Source organism: Centropristis striata, chromosome 1 (genome assembly GCF_030273125.1).
Source record: "Centropristis striata isolate RG_2023a ecotype Rhode Island chromosome 1, C.striata_1.0, whole genome shotgun sequence".
Classification (NCBI taxonomy): Eukaryota; Metazoa; Chordata; class Actinopteri; order Perciformes; family Serranidae; genus Centropristis; species Centropristis striata.
In genome coordinates this window covers 6,065,058-6,084,904 of record NC_081517.1, presented here as the reverse complement: position 1 = coordinate 6,084,904, position 19,847 = coordinate 6,065,058, and the positions used below count along the sequence as shown (strand labels likewise).

General features: G+C 36.4%; 1 protein-coding gene across 1 annotated transcript in view; it reads left to right on the top strand.

The window, feature by feature from the left end:
- dnah6 (dynein, axonemal, heavy chain 6) overlaps positions 1–19,847 on the top strand; it is a 120,684-nt gene that overhangs the window by 73,304 nt on the left and 27,533 nt on the right. The window contains exons 55-64 of the mRNA XM_059323986.1: positions 1,888–2,032; positions 3,014–3,130; positions 4,255–4,378; positions 4,605–4,801; positions 5,625–5,828; positions 7,496–7,621; positions 14,500–14,664; positions 16,208–16,275; positions 17,043–17,223; positions 18,525–18,704. Of these exons, the coding sequence (XP_059179969.1) occupies positions 1,888–2,032; positions 3,014–3,130; positions 4,255–4,378; positions 4,605–4,801; positions 5,625–5,828; positions 7,496–7,621; positions 14,500–14,664; positions 16,208–16,275; positions 17,043–17,223; positions 18,525–18,704 (1,507 nt within the window). The remainder of the gene's footprint in view (positions 1–1,887; positions 2,033–3,013; positions 3,131–4,254; positions 4,379–4,604; positions 4,802–5,624; positions 5,829–7,495; positions 7,622–14,499; positions 14,665–16,207; positions 16,276–17,042; positions 17,224–18,524; positions 18,705–19,847) is intronic.

Below are 19,847 nucleotides of genomic sequence, written 5' to 3'. Positions count from 1 at the left end.
AAAAGCACCAAAGCATGGCTTCTTCATCACATTCAAACATAAAAACAAAGTAGACAATAAAAAGACACAAAAAGACACAAAATGACCAAAAAAGACACAAAAGGAGAAGACAGAATAACAAAAAAAAACCCACAGAAGACACAAAAAAAGACACAAAATAACTAAAAAAGACACAAAAACCCCACAGAAGACACAAAAAAAGACACAAAATAACTAAAAAAGACACAACAACGGACACAAAATTACCAAAAAAGACACAAAAAGACACAAATGACCAAAAAAGACACAACAACAGACACAAAATGATCAAAAAAGACACAAAAAGGCACAAAATTACCAAAAAAGACACAAAAGGAGAAGACAGAATAACAAAAAAAACCTCACAGAAGACACAAAAAAAGACACAAAATAACTAAAAAAGACACAAAAACCCCACAGAAGACACAAAAAAGAAACAAATAACTAAAAAAGACACAACAACAGACACAAAATTACCAAAAAAGACACAAAAAGACACAAATGACCAAAAAAGACACAACAACAGTCACAAAATGATCAAAAAACACAAATAGACACAAATGACCAAAAAAAACACAAAATAACTAAAAAAAAAAGACACAACAACAGACACAAAATTACCAAAATAGACTTCCAGATGAGCTGAGTCAGGCGTGGGAATCCAGAGTGAATTGTGTTACTGACCAGGTGTAGGCCTATCACACAATGGGGCGGAGCTCCACTAAAAGGGGGGGGGGGGCTCCCCTAAAAGGCGTCCGATTGGAAACAGTGCAATGTCGCAACATGTCCTACATAAATAATGATATTTTAAAAAATTAATTCAAAAATCTTCAAAATCGAGGATGCACACCTTCGTGCCATGAGAAAGACACATACGAAATCTGAGGTCAGTCTGATTAACGGTCAGAGAGATATGAACTAGACACACACACACACACACACACACACACACACACAGACACTTCTTGCTTTTATAGATAGATAACAAGTTACATGAATATGACTATGACTATCTATATATATATATATATATATATATATATATATATAGATAGATAGATAGATAGATAGATAGATAGATAGATAGATAGATATATATACAATATATTTTATTTATAGTAATTTACCTGTGAACAGACGTAGGTGTCCTTGGTGATGGGGTTGATGTTCAGCTGATGGTGAGGTCTACTGCACATCCTAATCCAGTCTTTAAATCAGGGAAAATTCCTATTTTTGTTTTTGGGAATGGAAAGAAAACAAGGTCTTCCACATGGTCAAGGTATTGAGTGTCTCTTAAACCATCTTGAAATTGTGGTTTTCTTTCCAACATCGACCAACCTAGCATATCTACAGTCATGGAAAAAATTATTAGACCATTGTTTTCTTCAATTTCTTGTTCATTTTAATGTTGGTTAATGTTAATGGTTTTCTTGATAATAACCAAAATCATTATCAAGAAAACCATGGAAAATGTCTAGATATCAGCTCTATTTGATGAGCTGTTTTTCTTGTTATCCAAGACAGCCTTTAGTTGTACCAGGCTTTAAAATGAACAAGAAACTGAAGAAAACAATGGTCTAATCATTTTTTCCATGACTGCAAATATATGAGGAAAAGCAACTCTTATGGAAGCAAAGAGCAAAAGGGGGCGGGACTTAGGGAAGGATAGATTGACAGTTGCTGCCTGGGTTTGCTAACTCATGCACAATGTTCTATGTGAAACAATCCGTTGGACCTAATTTCAGCTAAAATCTTTAAAGGTATATTTTGCTCCCATATAAATTAAGCCACACATGCACACTTATTAACAATTTTCAGCCATTGTCCTTTTCCCCACAGTTCCTCACTAACATGCCTGTCTCTCTACAGACCAGACTGGCCTGGCGCCAAGCAAGTACTGGGAGATGCCAATTTCCTGAGGCGTCTGATGGACTATGACAAGGACAATATCAGACCTCAGATCCTGCAGAAGCTGCAAAAATACATCAACAACCCTGATTTTATTCCTGAGAAGGTCTGTTTGGATTTCATGTCAAACATTCTGATATGCCACTCAGAAGTGTTGGAGAAGGGCTTTGAGTACACAGATTGTAGTGAAATTGGAGCTCAAAGTGCCAGAGTTTAAATGTAACCTGGAAAATTGCTGCTGAAGTATTATAGCATTATGACCATACGGGCACTGAATATATAGGCATATATTTAAATAATTTATGGAACAACAGTATCTGTTAATATCTGTGATTGTCATGAAGCCAGTCTAAGATATGTCTGTGAAGATAATAAGGACATACTTTATTAAACTAAATATATTTCACTTTAATATGAATGAACATTATAGCCATATTGAGACACAATTCATTGTTTTGTGCTAAAATAATATTTTCTATATTTTTAAACATATTTTTGAATCACAAATTCATTACCATAATGCATCCAGATAAAAATCTCATGGTTTCCCCACACTTATACACAATAAATATTTTATAAACTTTATAAAAATAATTATACAGTTGTTTAAAAATGTATAATTTAACAGAATATAATCAAACATTTTTGATTATTTTTAACAATGTATAAAGAACAAAATCTGAATGAAAATTGATGAGAAAAAATGGTTAAATGTTACGGTAATGATAGAATTGTTTGCATTAAAATATGTGTATATTTTAATAAAATAGATGTTGGTGATACCAGCTACCCTTGAGCATATTTAAGTGCTTGCCAAAGAAAAAAAACAACCTTTCGTTGTGTTTTTATTTAAAAATGTGTTACGGTAATGAATTTTGCTCACGGTGTCTCTAAAAATGTCAGAAAATACCTTAAAATTTTAAAAATAGATTATAAAATCATATTAAACAGTGACATTAGATTGTATATGTTATAAAGGGTCAAATAAAATATGTATTCAATGCTCTTGGATTTTTGCTATGAGCTGCATCATGTTCATGAGAATCACCCTATTTGGTGAAATTCCTTATTGTGTGGCTGCTGTTAGGTGGAGAAGGTATCCAAAGCCTGCAAATCAATGTGCATGTGGGTCAGAGCGATGGATCTTTACTCCAGAGTCCTTAAAGAAGTCGGCCCCAAGAGAGAAAAACTGGCCAAGGCGCAGGTAAGTGGCATAAAGTACAGTAAGGTATTTAGACAGGTTTCAGTCATTACATGCAGTTACAATTTAATGGAATGTGCTTTATATGTTCTTAGAATCTCAATGCTGCCTATTTTTGTCAAATCGATTACGATCAAAAACTCTTAAACCTCTGAAGTCCATTTTTTTATTCTTTTCATGTCTTTGTAAGTCATTTTTTGGTCATTTGTGTCTTTTTTGTGTCTTTTTTTTAAGTCATTTTGTGTCCTTTTTGGTCATTTTGTGTCTATTTTAGTCCTTTGGTCCAACATAAAAATGTGATTTTGAATCTTTTTTTTTTACATTCAAAACACTATTATACTCAATAATTTTTTTTTAAATGTTTTTACATTTAAAATTTACATTTTTTAAAACATTTTTTTAATAACATAAAAGAGGGTTCCATCCAGTTCTATCATTTTATACTAAATATATTTGAGCTTGTCTCCAGTTTTACTTGGTATATCATCATCAAACTGAAACTGGCCTCATGGAGTTTACAGCCAGAACTTTAGAGGTAAATTTACAGTAGGGCTCCACGCTGCTTTGTTTTCTAGTCTGGATGTGATGAAGAAGTCTGGATTTGGTGATTTTGGAGAAAAAGGTTAAATAACAAAGTATAAAGCTGCAAACAAACAAAAGACACAGGTGTCTATGGAAAAGTACCTTTTTTTTCACCATTTATACACACAAAAACAGCTGAAAAAAATAATAAATGATAAAACTACAAAAAAGTCTATTTGCATGTAAATTAAAAATAGTAATAGTTTTGATTGTAGAGAGAAAATTCACATTTTAAAAATGGTCTAGAAACATAAATGACTCACTGTGAAAGCTCCTATGAGTGTACTTTCAACTGGCTTTCTCAGCTTGTCTACATATCATGTATAAATAAAGTTATTACTGCAAATAAAATGTGTATTTTCAATATATAGATGGACTCCAGAGGGTTAATAAACACCAATTAATTCTCTATTCTCTGTCACATAGGATTTTCCTGCGTGCACCGGACCAAATAATGAGAATAAAACTTGAGTTAATGTTCTCTAAATGCTTCATTAATGGTATTTTTTCTCCATCCCTTTGCCCCTTGATGCCAACCCATGCAGGGAGAGCTGGATATAACTATGGAAACTCTGAGGGAAAAGCAAGAAAAGCTCCAGGAGGTGGAGAACCAGATCAAGGTCCTACAGGACCAGTTTGACAGCAGCGTAAATGAGAAGGAGGAATTGGGTAAAGGATGTGCCCTTTAAACTCTTCTTAAGTTTTAAACTGCCCAGCCACTGTATATTTTATGTTTTAATGAGTGCAAATCTCTTGAGTTGGAGAAAGTTCTGTCAGAAAGCTTTCGCTTATAGTTCTTCTTTCTCTTTCAGTATTCAAGTAGGTTCTATTACCCAGTGGGAAAGAAAGTCCTTACTGATATTCTTTTTCCCTCTCTGTCTTTGTGACCTCAAAGTGAACACCATGGCTCTGACGCAGGCTCGGCTGACAAGGGCAGGGAAGCTAACCTCCGCTCTAGGCGATGAGCAAGTGCGCTGGGAAGAAAGTGTTGCCTTGTTTGAGCAAGAGATCATCAACGTCGTGGGGAATGTCTTCATTGCAGCTGCCTGTGTGGCCTACTATGGAGCGTTCACCTCCCACTATAGACAGCTGGTAGGTACAGTGTGATGAGGCGAAATTCAGAGCTTTTAGGACGACTCTATGAGCTCACTCTAGAGCAGAGATTCCCAAACATTTTTAGCCGCGCACCTCCTTCTATGTCTCAACCGAGCTGACGCACCCCCAATCCCCCACATCTTCAAAAAAACTAAATACAATAAGCTTTTTTATGGCCATATTAAAGGCGGCATGTTTAATCATGCTCAAATGACCAGAACACACAAATAATAAAATAATCACGAACTCTCGCATTTGGGGATCAGAGGCAGAAAGCAGATAAGTTGGGAAAATGTTATAATATTTTGAAACAGTCATTAAAATGTTTTTTTCCAAAAAATTTGAATCAGCTCAACCACTAGAGGTCCTCCAGTATACAGTCATAAATATGTGCAAAAAGCATTAGGCTGATTGATCCAGTAGCATGAGAATATAGCTGGGGACAGACAGACAGACAGACTGACACACACACAAAAGAGGCACATATCACACATCATTCAATTTAAGACAGTGGGAGTTAAGAAATGGCAAATTAAATAAAATTTAAATTAAATTCAAAATTAAATTTAAAAGTTCTTACAGGTCCAGACTATACTTAGATATTGATGTGAACTAAATACGAATAGCAACAAACAAAAAAAATAAAACTTAAAAATAAAACAGCAAAATAAAAGAAAACTTGTTTAGGTTGTACAAACATAGATAAAGGTTAAAATGTAGATATAGAAATAGTAAATACATACATAAAAAAAGCATGTTCCCCTCAATGATTTCACCTGGTGGAGATAAAAATAGAAGTGTGTGTGTCCCTTTTCCCCAGCTAATTGACCAGTGGATAATCCAGTGCCAGGAACTGAACATTCCCATCAGTTCGAGCTTCAGCCTGATCAACATTCTGGGTGACCCGTTTGTCATCCGCCAGTGGAACGCAGAGGGTCTTCCTCGGGACACCGTCTCCACGGAGAACGGCATCCTGGTGACGGAGGGCCGCCGCTGGCCCCTTATGATCGACCCTCAGGATCAGGTGAGCAGGAAACTGGGATCAAGGCCACATTCATTCAGTGTGTTTCAGGCATGGTTTGATTTATTGTTATTGATCAGTAAATCCATTAAATGTCTTCAAATTTGGTTACAAAAATCCAAATGAATAATAGTGTCTTTCCACAAATGTCTTGGCTTCTTTAACCCATTTAGGCCTAAAACGCCTGTAAAAAAAAATGCCTGTAAAACCTCTGGGCTATTTTAAAATAACCCCTAAAACCTGAAGTTTTTCTGGAAATTCAGCAGAAGTGTCAACACTTCTACTAAATAATAGATTTTTCAGCCTCTGTAGCAGATAGAAATGAAATTCAAAAAGTATTTGAGAGCTTATAGCTGTTATATCTGAGCTCCCTCCGCTATAGTCGTCTTCCGCCATGACTTCAAAGTTCTGGAGAAGTCCCATGTTGCATTGTGACACTCCCACATGTATTCTCATTTTATGTCTTTTTTTAGTCATTTTGTGTATTTTTGGGGTTTTTTTTTAGTCATTTTGTGTCTTTTTTTTTGTCATTTTGTGTCTCTTTGTGTCTTTTTTGGTCATTTTGTGTCTTTTTTCAGTGATTTTGTGTCATTTTGTGTCTTTTTTTTTGTCATTTTGTGTCTTTTTTGGTCATTTTGTGTCTTTTTTTTTGTCATTTTGTGTCTTTTTTGGTCATTTTGTGTCTTTTTTTTGTCATTTTGTGTCTTTTTTAAAAACATTTAAAAAAAAAGTATTTGAGAGCTTATAGCTGTTATATCTGAGCTCCCTCCGCTATAGTCGTTTTCCGCCATGATTTCAGTTCTGGAAAAGTCCCATGTTGCATTGCGACACTGCCACATGTATTGTGATGCATTTCATTGGCTAAGAAACAGAAAATAGGTGGAAAAAACTACAAATACTACAAATACTACAAAACTACGTATCCGCTTTCCCGGCTTTAATGGTAGAATAACACAACAGCGCCCCCAGTTTTAATGGTAGAAATGCGGTAATGCTTTCCTGGCTTAAATGGGTTAATTCCATGCAATTTAAAACTCTGACTACAAGGCTGTAAAACCAGTGGAAAGAGCAGAAAAATCCCTCTCAAAATAGAACTTTGTGTCAGACATGGTCAGGGACAAAGTCACAGACAGGCCGTTGCCCCGGGACACACAGTTCCCAGCTTCCCCACACAGAAAGAACACAAACCAGCTCACTTAGAACTACAAACATGGTCAGGATGAAAATATTGTCACAGCTAAGTTTTTAGGCCATTTGGCTGTGTTTTTTCCTGTCCCTCTTGGTCTCTGACAAGTCCAATTTTCTCTTCTGTCATGTTTCTGTTCTGTAACTCTTCTTGTTTCTGTTTTTTTCTGTGTATAGCTGCTCTCGCTTGCTTTACATAGACACAATGATGCAGATATGGATGTGACAGAAATTCTGAGTTGGTGAAACCTTCCATGTCTGATTGTGCCTAACAGATATATGATTCACTGTACATGATTTGTTTTACTCTCCCACTCCACTGAGTACATACAGTATGAGCATATTCTATTGTTATGTGTTTTTACTACTACTACTGTCACATTTTATTACATCAAGTGCTAACATTCATTCTTATCGTATACAAAATATGTAAACAGGCCATGTTTTTGTCACATTAGGTGAAGGTTATTTTCTGTCATCCTCAGGCTAACCGGTGGATTCGCACCAAAGAGGCCAAGCACGGTCTAAAGGTGATCAAGCTGACAGACCCCAGCTTTCTCCGCACCCTAGAGAACGCCATATGCATGGGCATGCCTGTACTGCTGGAGGAGGTAGGAACTCATAGAAACATGTTTGAGCATAAAGGTGTAAGTTTGTAGTGAAACATAAACAAAAAGTAATTGGGGGGAAATTAGGGCTGGGCGATATGGCCCTAAAAGAATATCACGATATTGCAGGCTATTTTTGCGATAACGATGTACTTGACGATATTAGGAAATACTTAAAAAGATATAGAAAATATATATTTTTTTAAGTCTGTATAAATAAATAAAAATCTAACATGTAGATTGAAGTGCAAATCTCAACAGTTGCCAAATACAAAAAAGTTACTCTCAACTCTTGAGTATGAGCAAATAATAAAAATAACCTTTTAGGGGTTCCGGGGGCATATTTTGATAACATTTTGTAAAGGAGAATAAAGGTTTTTGTATGTTTTATTTAAGGCATCTTATTTTGACAGTCTTCTTGTAAAATTTTGTGGTGGATTCTCTTAACACACTGTGCTTTTATTTTGAAAGCTGCATGTGTTTAGCGAGAGGGAGTAAGTGGCTTTTTGTGATTAAAACAACTTTAACCACTACATCAAGAAGTAGGAATGTTGCCAATATCATGATATGCATTTCTTTATCCATAAAAAAAAAATACCGATATTATCGTGAACGATACGATATGGCACACCCCTAGGGGAAATACACATTTTGGTGTGTATAATTTACAATGTTGAGTGCAGAATCTGTATCAGATCTGGACAAGATTTTGGAATCATTGTGTTTTTCATTTGAGTTTTGATTTGGTTTCCATTTGTAGTCTGTTTGTAAATAGGCAGTATTATAATGTTAGATCAGGATTTGGTAGAAGACAGTTAAACATTCCTGGTGGTGCCCGAAAAAGTCAAAACGCTTCAGCAAAAATATAACCTCAGAACAACCTCTATCGTCTGATGATGATTGAGGTCTGTAGAACCTGATAATGTAAAAAAATTCAGATAATGTAATAACCCCGATAATGTAATAAAAATCTGCACTTGAGTCCATTGAAAATGTAATAAAACCTGATAATGTAATAACTTCCCGATAATGTAATAAAGTGCACTTCCCAATAATGTAATACACTTTTTTTTTACCAATAATACCCAGGGGGCAAAGTAAAAAAACCGACACGGAATGTTGTAAAAGGTTTCACACCAGAAATGATATCTAGGACCTTCAAGGATCACAACCTGGGTGGACAACCCGGTCAACTAGCTACTGGAAAGCTACAGGGGGCCAAAATCCCCCTTTTGGGGACATTTTCCTGGCGAAATTTTGTAAATGCAAATATTTAGGTACTACAAAGGCATAAATAGTCCTACAACTTTAAAATTTGGCAGAGAGTATCCTGACACATAGGGGAAAGCAGGAAAAAAAGATGCTGGGGTTGACTGCAACTCTAGTTTAAGATATCACCCTCAACATGCCAAAAAAGACAAAAAAAAGTACTGTTCGCCTGACAAATGCTCATGAAAATTCATATTTTTCAACACTTTATGTTGAGTATCTATACCTAACATATATATAGAAAACTTCCCTAATTCATAAGCTTCCATTTGAGTCCAAGATGGCCTTTCTACTAGCTACTGGAAAGCCATAGGGGGGGTCCAAACAATGCAACCCCTATTGTGAAAAAAGAGTCAATTATGCGGATCAGACTCCATTCTATTTCTGAGTGGTTATTTGGAGATAGATTTGGAGAGATCATTCTATAAAAAACTGAGCCAACCTATCGAAAGAGTACAAAATACACTTTCAGATGATGCCTTGGTTAAGCAGCTTGGTTCCCACTAAAGCTACATGAGGGAACTGTGCATTTTGTGGTCTCCCCAAAATGAACAAGCAGTGCACTTGTGGTCTTCTGGATTGCTTGCTGTTCAAAATAGGTAAATATGCTTAAAAAAATTATTTCTTTATAAAATACTGAAGGATTTACATTAATATTATATACAGAAGGACAGTATGTATGTTTGCCACCTATGCTAATTTTAGATTTTTTGATGTTTCAGAAACTGAGAACTGTTTCAGCTTGCTAGCTTGCTAGCAAGCTATTAAGCTAGCAGCTAACATTCAGCTAACATTCTGAAAGAAACTGTAAGTCCCTTGTACTGTATTTTTCATTTTATCAATATATATTTTATATATATATATATATATATATGTTTATCACTGATTGAGAGTATTCCATGTGATGTACCAACCATTTGTTGCAGTGCTGTATGGGATTGATGCCACACCATGATGTACACGATGAAACATCTATACTGTATTTAGCACAAGTAAAGAATAGAGTGAGTATATTGAGACAGGCTGCACTACATATGCTTCAATATATTTTTATAGAACATTATATTCAGTGGTGGCTAGTGGTGAAATTGATTGGGTGGGTTAACAAATAAATTATAAAGTAAAAGTAACTCTCTCTCTCTCTCCCTCTCTCTCTCACACACACACATGCGCGCGCCGTGATCCACCTCATTCATGTTAGCGCCTGCCATTTTTCTTCTTCTTCTTCTTCTTTTTCTCTCCCATCTTGTCATTGGTCTGAAAACAGCAGTATTGGGCTAAATGAAATCAGCCCAAATGACAAGTAAATCACCGGGGAGTGAAACGACACCTGTCAATAAGTTACCGGCCACCAGCCTGCTTCTAATTGGTCAGAACCGATCGGCCTGTGGCCTGAATGAAAGTAGCCCAAATGGACAGCAAATGGAGAGGGCGGGACATGGACGGGCCTGTCAATCATTTACACCCGGAAAATAAATTAGAGCACCCATTTAGAGATATCCATGTTTTCCTTTTAACTATTTGGTGCTTTTGCCACTTTATATTTGACTAAAACTACATTACATTACATTACATGTCATTTAGCAGACGCTTTTGTCCAAAGCGACTTACAATAAGTGCATTCAACCTGATGGTACTAGACATAGACCACAGGAATCAAGTAAGTACATAACTTTAAGAGCTAACTGTCATTGCTACAGGATACCAAAGAGGTTGGCTCCTTTCCTCGCAGCCACTGCTTATTGCAAATTATACACCTCTTCTTGGATTTAAATTTTTCAGTGTTTCGCCTGGTGAACCTGACATCATGGTGTGAGGAGCTGAATCCTGGATCAGCTAAATCTGATGCTTGTGCACTCACATCAGCTGAACGTCTCTTCTCAGCATATTGGTAGCTCCTCTCATTTATGTACCAATTCCGACATTTTGGGTGCCACTTTGGTGCACTGTCTTCCAACCATTTTTCTGACACAGAATCATGGTGCAGTCTTTGGAAGACTTCATCTTGACGCGCATTAATGGCTTTTTTAAACTTGGATTTCGTTATGGGAGTAATAAAGTGTAGGTATGTATCAGACTGTCCTTAACATATGATACACTTTGTGTAGTCAGTGCTTTGGTCTTCACAACCCTTGCCACCAGACCATGTTTCAGCCGCATGGCAATATATATATAATATGGCAAACTCAACCTGGAAAGACTGAGCTACTTTACCTCCCAGGGAAGGGCTCCCCCACCACTGACCTCCACATCACTGTCAGAACACAGTGGTTGTCTCCACAGAAACCGCCAAGAACCTTGGCGTGACTCTTGACAACCAACTGTCCCTCTCCTCACAAACATCACCGCCACCACCAGATCCTGCAGATTCTTGCTGCATAACATCAGGAGAATCCGCCCGTTTCTCACCCAGAAGGCAGCTCAGGTCCTGGTCCAGGCACTGGTCATCTCACGCCTGGACTACTGCAACTCCCTCACAGCAGGTCTGCCTGCCAAAGCCATCCGACCTCTGCAATCATCCAGAATGCAACTGCTCGATTGGTCTTCAATCTTCCCAAATTTTTTCATACACAACACCCCTCCCACCGCTCCCTCCACTGGCTACCGGCGGCTGCTCGGATACGCTTCAAGACTCTAGCTCTGGCGTACTCTGCTGCTAATGGTTCAGGGTCCTACTTACATCCAGGACCTTGTCAAACTCTACACCCCTGCCCGTCCTCTCCGCTCTGCATCAGCCAAACAGCTGGCAACTCCCACCCTCCGTGGTAAACTCGCCTCAAAACCTCTTCCAGACTTTTCTCTGTCTTGGCTCCCAAATGGTGGAACGAGCTCCCCACCGACATCAGGACCTCAGACAGCCTGTACATCTTCCGCCGCAGGCTGAAGACCTATCTCTTCCAACAATACCTCGGTTAAGTCATGGTCACCTAACACATATATATATTAAAAAAAAAAAAAATTGCTCTTCTTCTTCTTCTTCTTCTTTTCTATTCTTTTCTTCTTTAACATATAGCACTCCTGTAGCAATGACAGTTAGCTCTTAAAGTTCTGTACTTACTTGATTCCTGTGGTCTATGTCTAGTACCATCAGGTTGAATGCACTTATTGTAAGTCGCTTTGGACAAAAGCGTCTGCTAAATGACATGTAATGTAATGTAATGTAATGTAGTTTTAGTCAAATCTAAAGTGGCAAAAGCACCAAATAGTTAAAAGGAAAACATGGATATCTCTAAATGGGTGCTCTAATTTATTTTCCGGGTGTAAATGATTGACAGGCCCGTCCATGTCCCGCCCTCTCCATTTGCTGTCCATTTGGGCTACTTTCATTCAGGCCACAGGCCGATCGGTTCTGACCAATTAGAAGCAGGCTGGTGGCCAGTAACTTATTGACAGGTGTCGTTTCACTCCCCCGTGATTTACTTGTCATTTGGGCTGATTTCATTTAGCCCAATACTGCTGTTTTCAGACCAATGACAAGATGGGAGAGAAAAAGAAGAAGAAGAAGAAGAAAAATGGCAGGCGCTAACATGAATGAGGTGGATCACGGCGCGCGCGTGTGTGTGTGTGAGAGAGAGAGGGAGAGAGAGAGAGAGTTACTTTTACTTTATAATTTATTTGTTAACCCACCCAATCAATTTCACCACTAGCCACCACTGAATATAATGTTCTATAAAAATATATTGAAGCATATGTAGTGCAGCCTGTCTCAATATACTCACTCTATTCTTTACTTGTGCTAAATACAGTATAGATGTTTCATCGTGTACATCATGGTGTGGCATCAATCCCATACAGCACTGCAACAAATGGTTGGTACATCACATGGAATACTCTCAATCAGTGATAAACATATATATATATATATATATATATATATAAAATATATATTGATAAAATGAAAAATACAGTACAAGGGACTTACAGTTTCTTTCAGAATGTTAGCTGAATGTTAGCTGCTAGCTTAATAGCTTGCTAGCAAGCTAGCAAGCTGAAACAGTTCTCAGTTTCTGAAACATCAAAAAATCTAAAATTAGCATAGGTGGCAAACATACATACTGTCCTTCTGTATATAATATTAATGTAAATCCTTCAGTATTTTATAAAGAAATAATTTTTTTAAGCATATTTACCTATTTTGAACAGCAAGCAATCCAGAAGACCACAAGTGCACTGCTTGTTCATTTTGGGGAGACCACAAAATGCACAGTTCCCTCATGTAGCTTTAGTGGGAACCAAGCTGCTTAACCAAGGCATCATCTGAAAGTGTATTTTGTGCTCTTTCGATAGGTTGGCTCAGTTTTTTATAGAATGATCTCTCCAAATCTATCTCCAAATAACCACTCAGAAATAGAATGGAGTCTGATCCGCATAATTGACTCTTTTTTCACAATAGGGGTTGCATTGTTTGGACCCCCCCTATGGCTTTCCAGTAGCTAGTAGAAAGGCCATCTTGGACTCAAATGGAAGCTTATGAATTAGGGAAGTTTTCTATATATATGTTAGGTATAGATACTCAACATAAAGTGTTGAAAAATATGAATTTTCATGAGCATTTGTCAGGCGAACAGTACTTTTTTTTGTCTTTTTTGGCATGTTGAGGGTGATATCTTAAACTAGAGTTGCAGTAAACCCCAGCATCTTTTTTTCCTGCTTTCCCCTATGTGTCAGGATACTCTCTGCCAAATTTTAAAGTTGTAGGACTATTTATGCCTTTGTAGTACCTAAATATTTGCATTTACAAAATTTCGCCAGGAAAATGTCCCCAAAAGGGGGATTTTGGCCCCCTGTAGCTTTCCAGTAGCTAGTTGACCAGGTTGTCCACCCAGGTTGTGATCCTTGAAGGTCCTAGATATCATTTCTGGTGTGAAACCTTTTACAACATTCCGTGTCAGTTTTCCAAAAAATATGGGTTTTGCCCCCTGGGTATAATGTAATAAAGTATAACATTAATGGGAGGTTATTACATTATCAGGTTAGCCTTCAATTAGTCAAGTCCTGATAATGTAATAATTCCCAAATATTGTAATAATTTAACAGCAGACCACCCATTACTTGGGTTCAAGTGGTGATACTGTGTAGGCAACTCTAGCTCAAGAGCTGTAATAACCTCCCATTAATGTTATACGTTATAACATTATTGGTAAAAAGTGTATTACATTATTGGGAAATGCACTTTATTACATTATCAGGAAGTTATTACATTATCAGGTTTTATTACATTTTTAATGGACTCAAGTGCAGATTTTTATTACATTATTGGGGTTATTACATTATCGGGAATATATTACATTATCAGGTTCTACAAGGTCTTTTATTTGTTTTCATTTGTTTTGTTTTTGCTTCCATTACTTCATTAATTTAACATAGCTGCTACACTACGATAGCCTACCGTTAGTTAGCTTATTAGTGCCGTTAATTAGAAAATTATACAGTGACGTTGATTAGGTTGTAAATCTGTAATGCAAACATAAACACAAAAAACCCAGAATTAATGAATGAAATTATACACTCATTCATTTGATATTTAAACACCAACCATGATATGAAAACAAAACCAAAAGGTGAGACACCTGCTGGAAAGTTCTACGTTCATTCTTGTGCTGTGTGTGTAGTTAAAGGAGACCCTCGACCCGGCTCTGGAGCCCATCCTGCTGAAGCAGACATTTGTTGCTGGTGGACGGACATTGATCCGACTCGGAGACTCTGATATTGACTATGACAAAAACTTCAGGTTCTACATGACCACCAAGATGGCCAACCCACACTACTTACCAGAGGTAAGGACAGCACACACGCACTCCTTTAACCCATTTAGGCCTAAAATGCCTGTAAAAAATGCCTGTAAAACCTCTGGGCGATTTTAAAATAACCCCTGAAACCTGAAGTTTTTCTGGAAATTCAACAGAAGTGTCAACGCTTCCTACTAAATAATAGATTTTTCAGCCTCTGTAGCAGATTGAAATGAAATTCAAAAAGTATTTGAGAGCTTATAGCTGTTATATCTGAGCTCCCTCCGCTATAGTCGTCTTCCACCATGATTTCAGTTCTGGAAAAGTCCCATGTTGCATTGCGACACTCCCATGTGTATTCCCATTTTAGTCTTTTTTGGTTATTTTTTAGTCATTTTGCGTCTTTTTTTTAGTCATTATGTGTCTTTTTTGGTAATTTTGTGTGTTTTTTCAGCGATTTTGTGTCATTTTGTGTCTTTTTTGGTCATTTTGTGTCTTTCTTTTAGTCATTTTGTGTCTTTTTTGGTCATTCTGTGTCTTTTTTTTAGTCATTTTGTGTCTCTTTTGGTCATTTTTTAGTCATTTTGTGTCTTTTTTTTTTGCCATTTTGTTTCTTTTTTTGTCATTTTGTGTCTTTTTCAGTGATTTTGTGTCATTTTGTGTCTTTTTTGGTCATTTTGTGTCTTTTTTTAGTCATTCTGTGTCTTTTTTACGCAATTTTGTGTCTTTTTTGGTCATTTTGTGTCTTTTTTTAGTCATTTTGTGTCTTTTTTTTGTTGATGATTTCAAAGTTCTGGAAAAGTCCCATGTTGCATTGCGACACTCCCACATGTATTCTGATGCATTTCATTGGCCAAGAGACCGAAAATAGGTGGAAAAAACTACAAATACTACAAAACTACCTATCCGCTTTCCCTGCTTTAATGGTAGAATAACACAACAGCGCCCCGGTTTTAATGGTAGAAGTGCGGTAATGCTTTCCCGCCTTAAATGGGTTAAATCTTTACATTCAGTCTGATCTGGCATCAGCAGCTGGACATGAGGGACCCGAGGCCAGTTCACTATGGAGTCTTGGAATCGACTAACATCAACAAACTGCAGACTGCCTCAAGGTTTTGTAAGAAGAAATCCCAAACAGTTTACAGCGATGGCAACCAGATATTTACACGCTAGACAAAAAAGCTCATGTTTTGTGGACTAAGAGACGCAGTAACATAAAAGAACCTTTTTTGCCCTGGTCAATTAGTGCTTGGCTTCCTGTAATGGCATCGACTTCAGCCAGTTTGCAGGCATTGTCCAGACGTAGTCGCCTGCCAGCTCGCTGACTGCGAGATGGCCTTTTGTTCAACAGCAGCCCAGGAGAGCAGCAACACCTTTTATTCCACTCAATCCAAACCAGCAGAGCATGAAGGCAGCAACTTAGATAACATAAACCCATTAGACTGTTGTCTGGAGTCTTTCTGTTGGACATAAGCTGTCAAATACATGACAAGATACAAAGTGACATAGTAGTTTAAAAGGTTTTGCAAATGAATTGTTGTTTAGGGCGCATGTTTGAATTGACTGTTTCACTTTGTGTGTCTGCCTTCAGGTATGCATCAAAGTTACAATTATCAACTTCACCGTGACCCAGTCTGGCCTGGAGGACCAACTGCTCAGGTACGTATCTGATAGACGTGAAGTGAAGAAAAAAAAAAAAAAGATAATGCCTCTTTCTCTCATGTATCTCTATTTGCACTTGTCACTTGCACCTTGACCATACTCTCAGTCTTTATTGGTTATTGATTGATTGAGAATTTATTTGAACACGAAGTAAAAGATGAACAATTAAAACAAATGAACAACAATGAATGCAAGACAACAACACAAATGAAACAACAACAAGACAACACTTATTTGTGTTCAAAAGGAGTGGGAAGGAGCCAAAGCTTATTAAATCCCACCCCTTCTCCCTATGTTAATTTACTGTATTCAGTTATATGTTATATGTTATAACAATGATATTTATATATATATCTGTATGACGTATAACACATAGTAATGTAGTATATAAAGTTATTATTACAGGTAAATCTCAAAAAATTAGAATATCATGAAAAAATTCAATATTTTCAAGCCTGTATTTCTTGTAATTTTGATGATTTTGGTTTACAGATCAAGAAAACACAAAACCCAGTGTGTCAGAAAATTAGAATATTACATAAGATCAATTAAAAAAAAAGGATATTTTAAACACTAATGTCAGGCTTCTGAAAAATAAATATATAATATATTCAAATATTTCACTCTACACTGAAATGATTGACAAAAAATATTGAACTTTTTTATGATATTCTAATTTTTTGTGATGTACTTGTATATTTGTATGCCATTTATTTAAATTTTCTCTAGCCCAATCTTCCTGCGACTCCTTTTCCTCTCCTCAGTGACGTGGTGCGCCTGGAGAGTCCACATCTTGAGGAACAGAGGAATGAGCTGATTGTGCGCATCAACGCCGACCGCAACCAGCTAAAAGACATCGAAGACCGCATCCTTAAGCTTCTTTTCACCTCTGAGGGGAATATACTTGACAATGAGGAGCTAGTTCAGACTCTTCAGGAGTCAAAGGTGAACCTCGGACCAAGCAAAAGTCATATGGATGTTTTCATCATCGGGAAATAATTTAACTTGGAATTTTAATGGTGTATTCATATTGTCCTATTCTGTCCACCTCATTTCTGCTACCAAATAGAATGGAATGGAATAGTATAGAATAAAATAGAATAGAATGGAATGGAATGGAATAGAATAGAATAGAATAGAATGGAATAGAATAGAATAGAATAGAGTAGAGTAGAGTAGAATAGAATAGAATAGAATAGAATAGAATAGAATAGAGTAGAATGAAATATATAGAATCGAATGGAATATAATGGAATGGAATATAATGGAATGGAATGGAATAGAATAGAATAGAATAGAATAGAATAGAGTAGAGTAGAATAAAATATAATGGAATGGAATGGAATGGAATATAATGGAATGGAATGGAATAGAATAGAATAGAATGGAATGGAATAGAATAGAATAGAATAGAATAGAATAGAATGAAATATATGGAATGGAATGGAATGGAATATAATATAATGGAATGGAATATAATGGAATGGAATAGAATAGAATAGAATAGAATAGAATAGAATAGAATAGAATAAATAAAGTATATATAAAATATATATATATAAACATACTTGGGCAAGTAAATGTTAAGAAAAATATATACAAGATAATATGAACATAGGCAAGGAAGGGAGGTTAGGTGCACAGTCTTCAATTCAATTTGCCAGAAGCAGATATGATGCTATGCAGTGTTCGTAAATATGTTATATTATTTTGACTCTTTTTTCGTGATTTCGACTTTTTTTGTAATTTTGACCTTTTTTTCATGATTTCAACTTTTTCTGTCATTTTGACTGTTTACATGTGACTTCAACTTTTTTCTTTTCATTTTTACAATTTCTTGTAACTTCAACTTTTTTCTCATTATTTTGACGAATTTTTCGTTATTTTGACTTTCTTTTGTGATTTCGACTTTTGTTTTTCATTTTGAACCATTTCTCGTGACTTCGACTTTTTTTTTTCAAATTTTTGCCTTTTTTCCATGATTACATGTTACCTGCATAGAAATTAGTTTCCAACTCTATCTATGGCAAATTATTGCACATTGCCAGTTATAGTATTAAAAAAGAAGAAATATTGCACAGTAATAATGTCCATATGAAATCAGTGCATATGAGGGTTCAGGGTTGTTATTGCTTTTGGGAAGAAACTGTTCTTGAAACGGTTTGTTTTTGACCTCTCTTCTGTACTTGTTTTGTTGCTGCTCCTCTCTTTTTTGTCTTTTCCTTTCTGTTTTAATCATTCCTCAGGTGACATCAGAGACCATAAAGCATCGTCTGGAGGAGGCCGAGGCCACTGAGCTGATGATCAACTCTGCCAGGGAGCGTTACCGACCCGTTGCCACCCGAGGCTCAGTCCTGTACTTTGTCATCGCCAGCCTCTCTGAGATCGATCCAATGTACCAGTTCTCCCTCAAGTACTTTAAACAGGTAAGAGAGAGTAACCAGGCTTTATTTTACGAGCCACAGCTGAATCACCATCTGCTCTTTTTAAGCTTTTGTTAGGAACACATTATGAAGACTTCAAGCTTCATAACTTTATGTAACATGATTAACCCTTAATAGGGCACTAATTGAAATACTTGGAGATTCCAAATTTCAACCCTAGAGAATATTGAAGGATATTATATACTGCCAGAATGCATAAAAAAAACCTACGGACCTGTTTTTTTGAGAAAAAAAGTTTACGAGATTAAGGTGTCGAATCTACGAGAAAAAATTTGCAGATTTATGAGACTTAAAGTGGTGAATCTGCGAGAAAAAGGTTGTTTTTTCCCCCACTTTTGTCTCGTAAATCTGCGACTTTTTTCGAGCAGATTTGCCACTTTAAATCTCTTAAATCTGCACTTCTGCATTTTTTTCTTGTAGATTTGCCACTTTAATCTAGTAAATTTGCAACCCACCCCCCAACGGTTTGCATTTTTATTTTTATTCATACTTGGCATTAATATGCCATCATAGTCAAGTTCTCCTCGTACAAGTCCATGTGGTTCTACGACCAAACAGAGAGACATGGGGAGCCCATTTTGATATCCACTGAAGTTGCCAAATTAAATTAAATTAAAAATACTACCGCTAAATGTCAAAGATCTGTGATGTGACGTATATGTCACATTGGGCACATTTTCTGCTTACAGAAACACAAATTTGCCTTTTTCTTTGCATCTCCACAACATTTATCAAAATTGTGACAATAATAGTGCTGTTTAACAGCAAATACATTTTTCAGATTTGTTTTTAAGTAACAAAATAATAATAAATCAATAATAAATAAAAACAAATAACCATTTGCCTTTTTGTTTGCATCTCCATAACATATATCAAAATTTACTTTACTTTGACTTTAAATGCAATAAAGGACACCCTATTAACAGATTAGAATTGTTAAATGGGTTAAAACTTAGCCTAATAACAAAAAATAAGCTTTTTGAAATTAGATACTTACTACACATTTCTGTTTCCAGTCACACAAATATTTTGGAGAAGTCACTTCTTGTCACAGTCACATGACCACCACACCAGGGTGTTGAGTATGTGTCACTTAGGGATTTAATGAGTTAAGGTGAAGCGTAA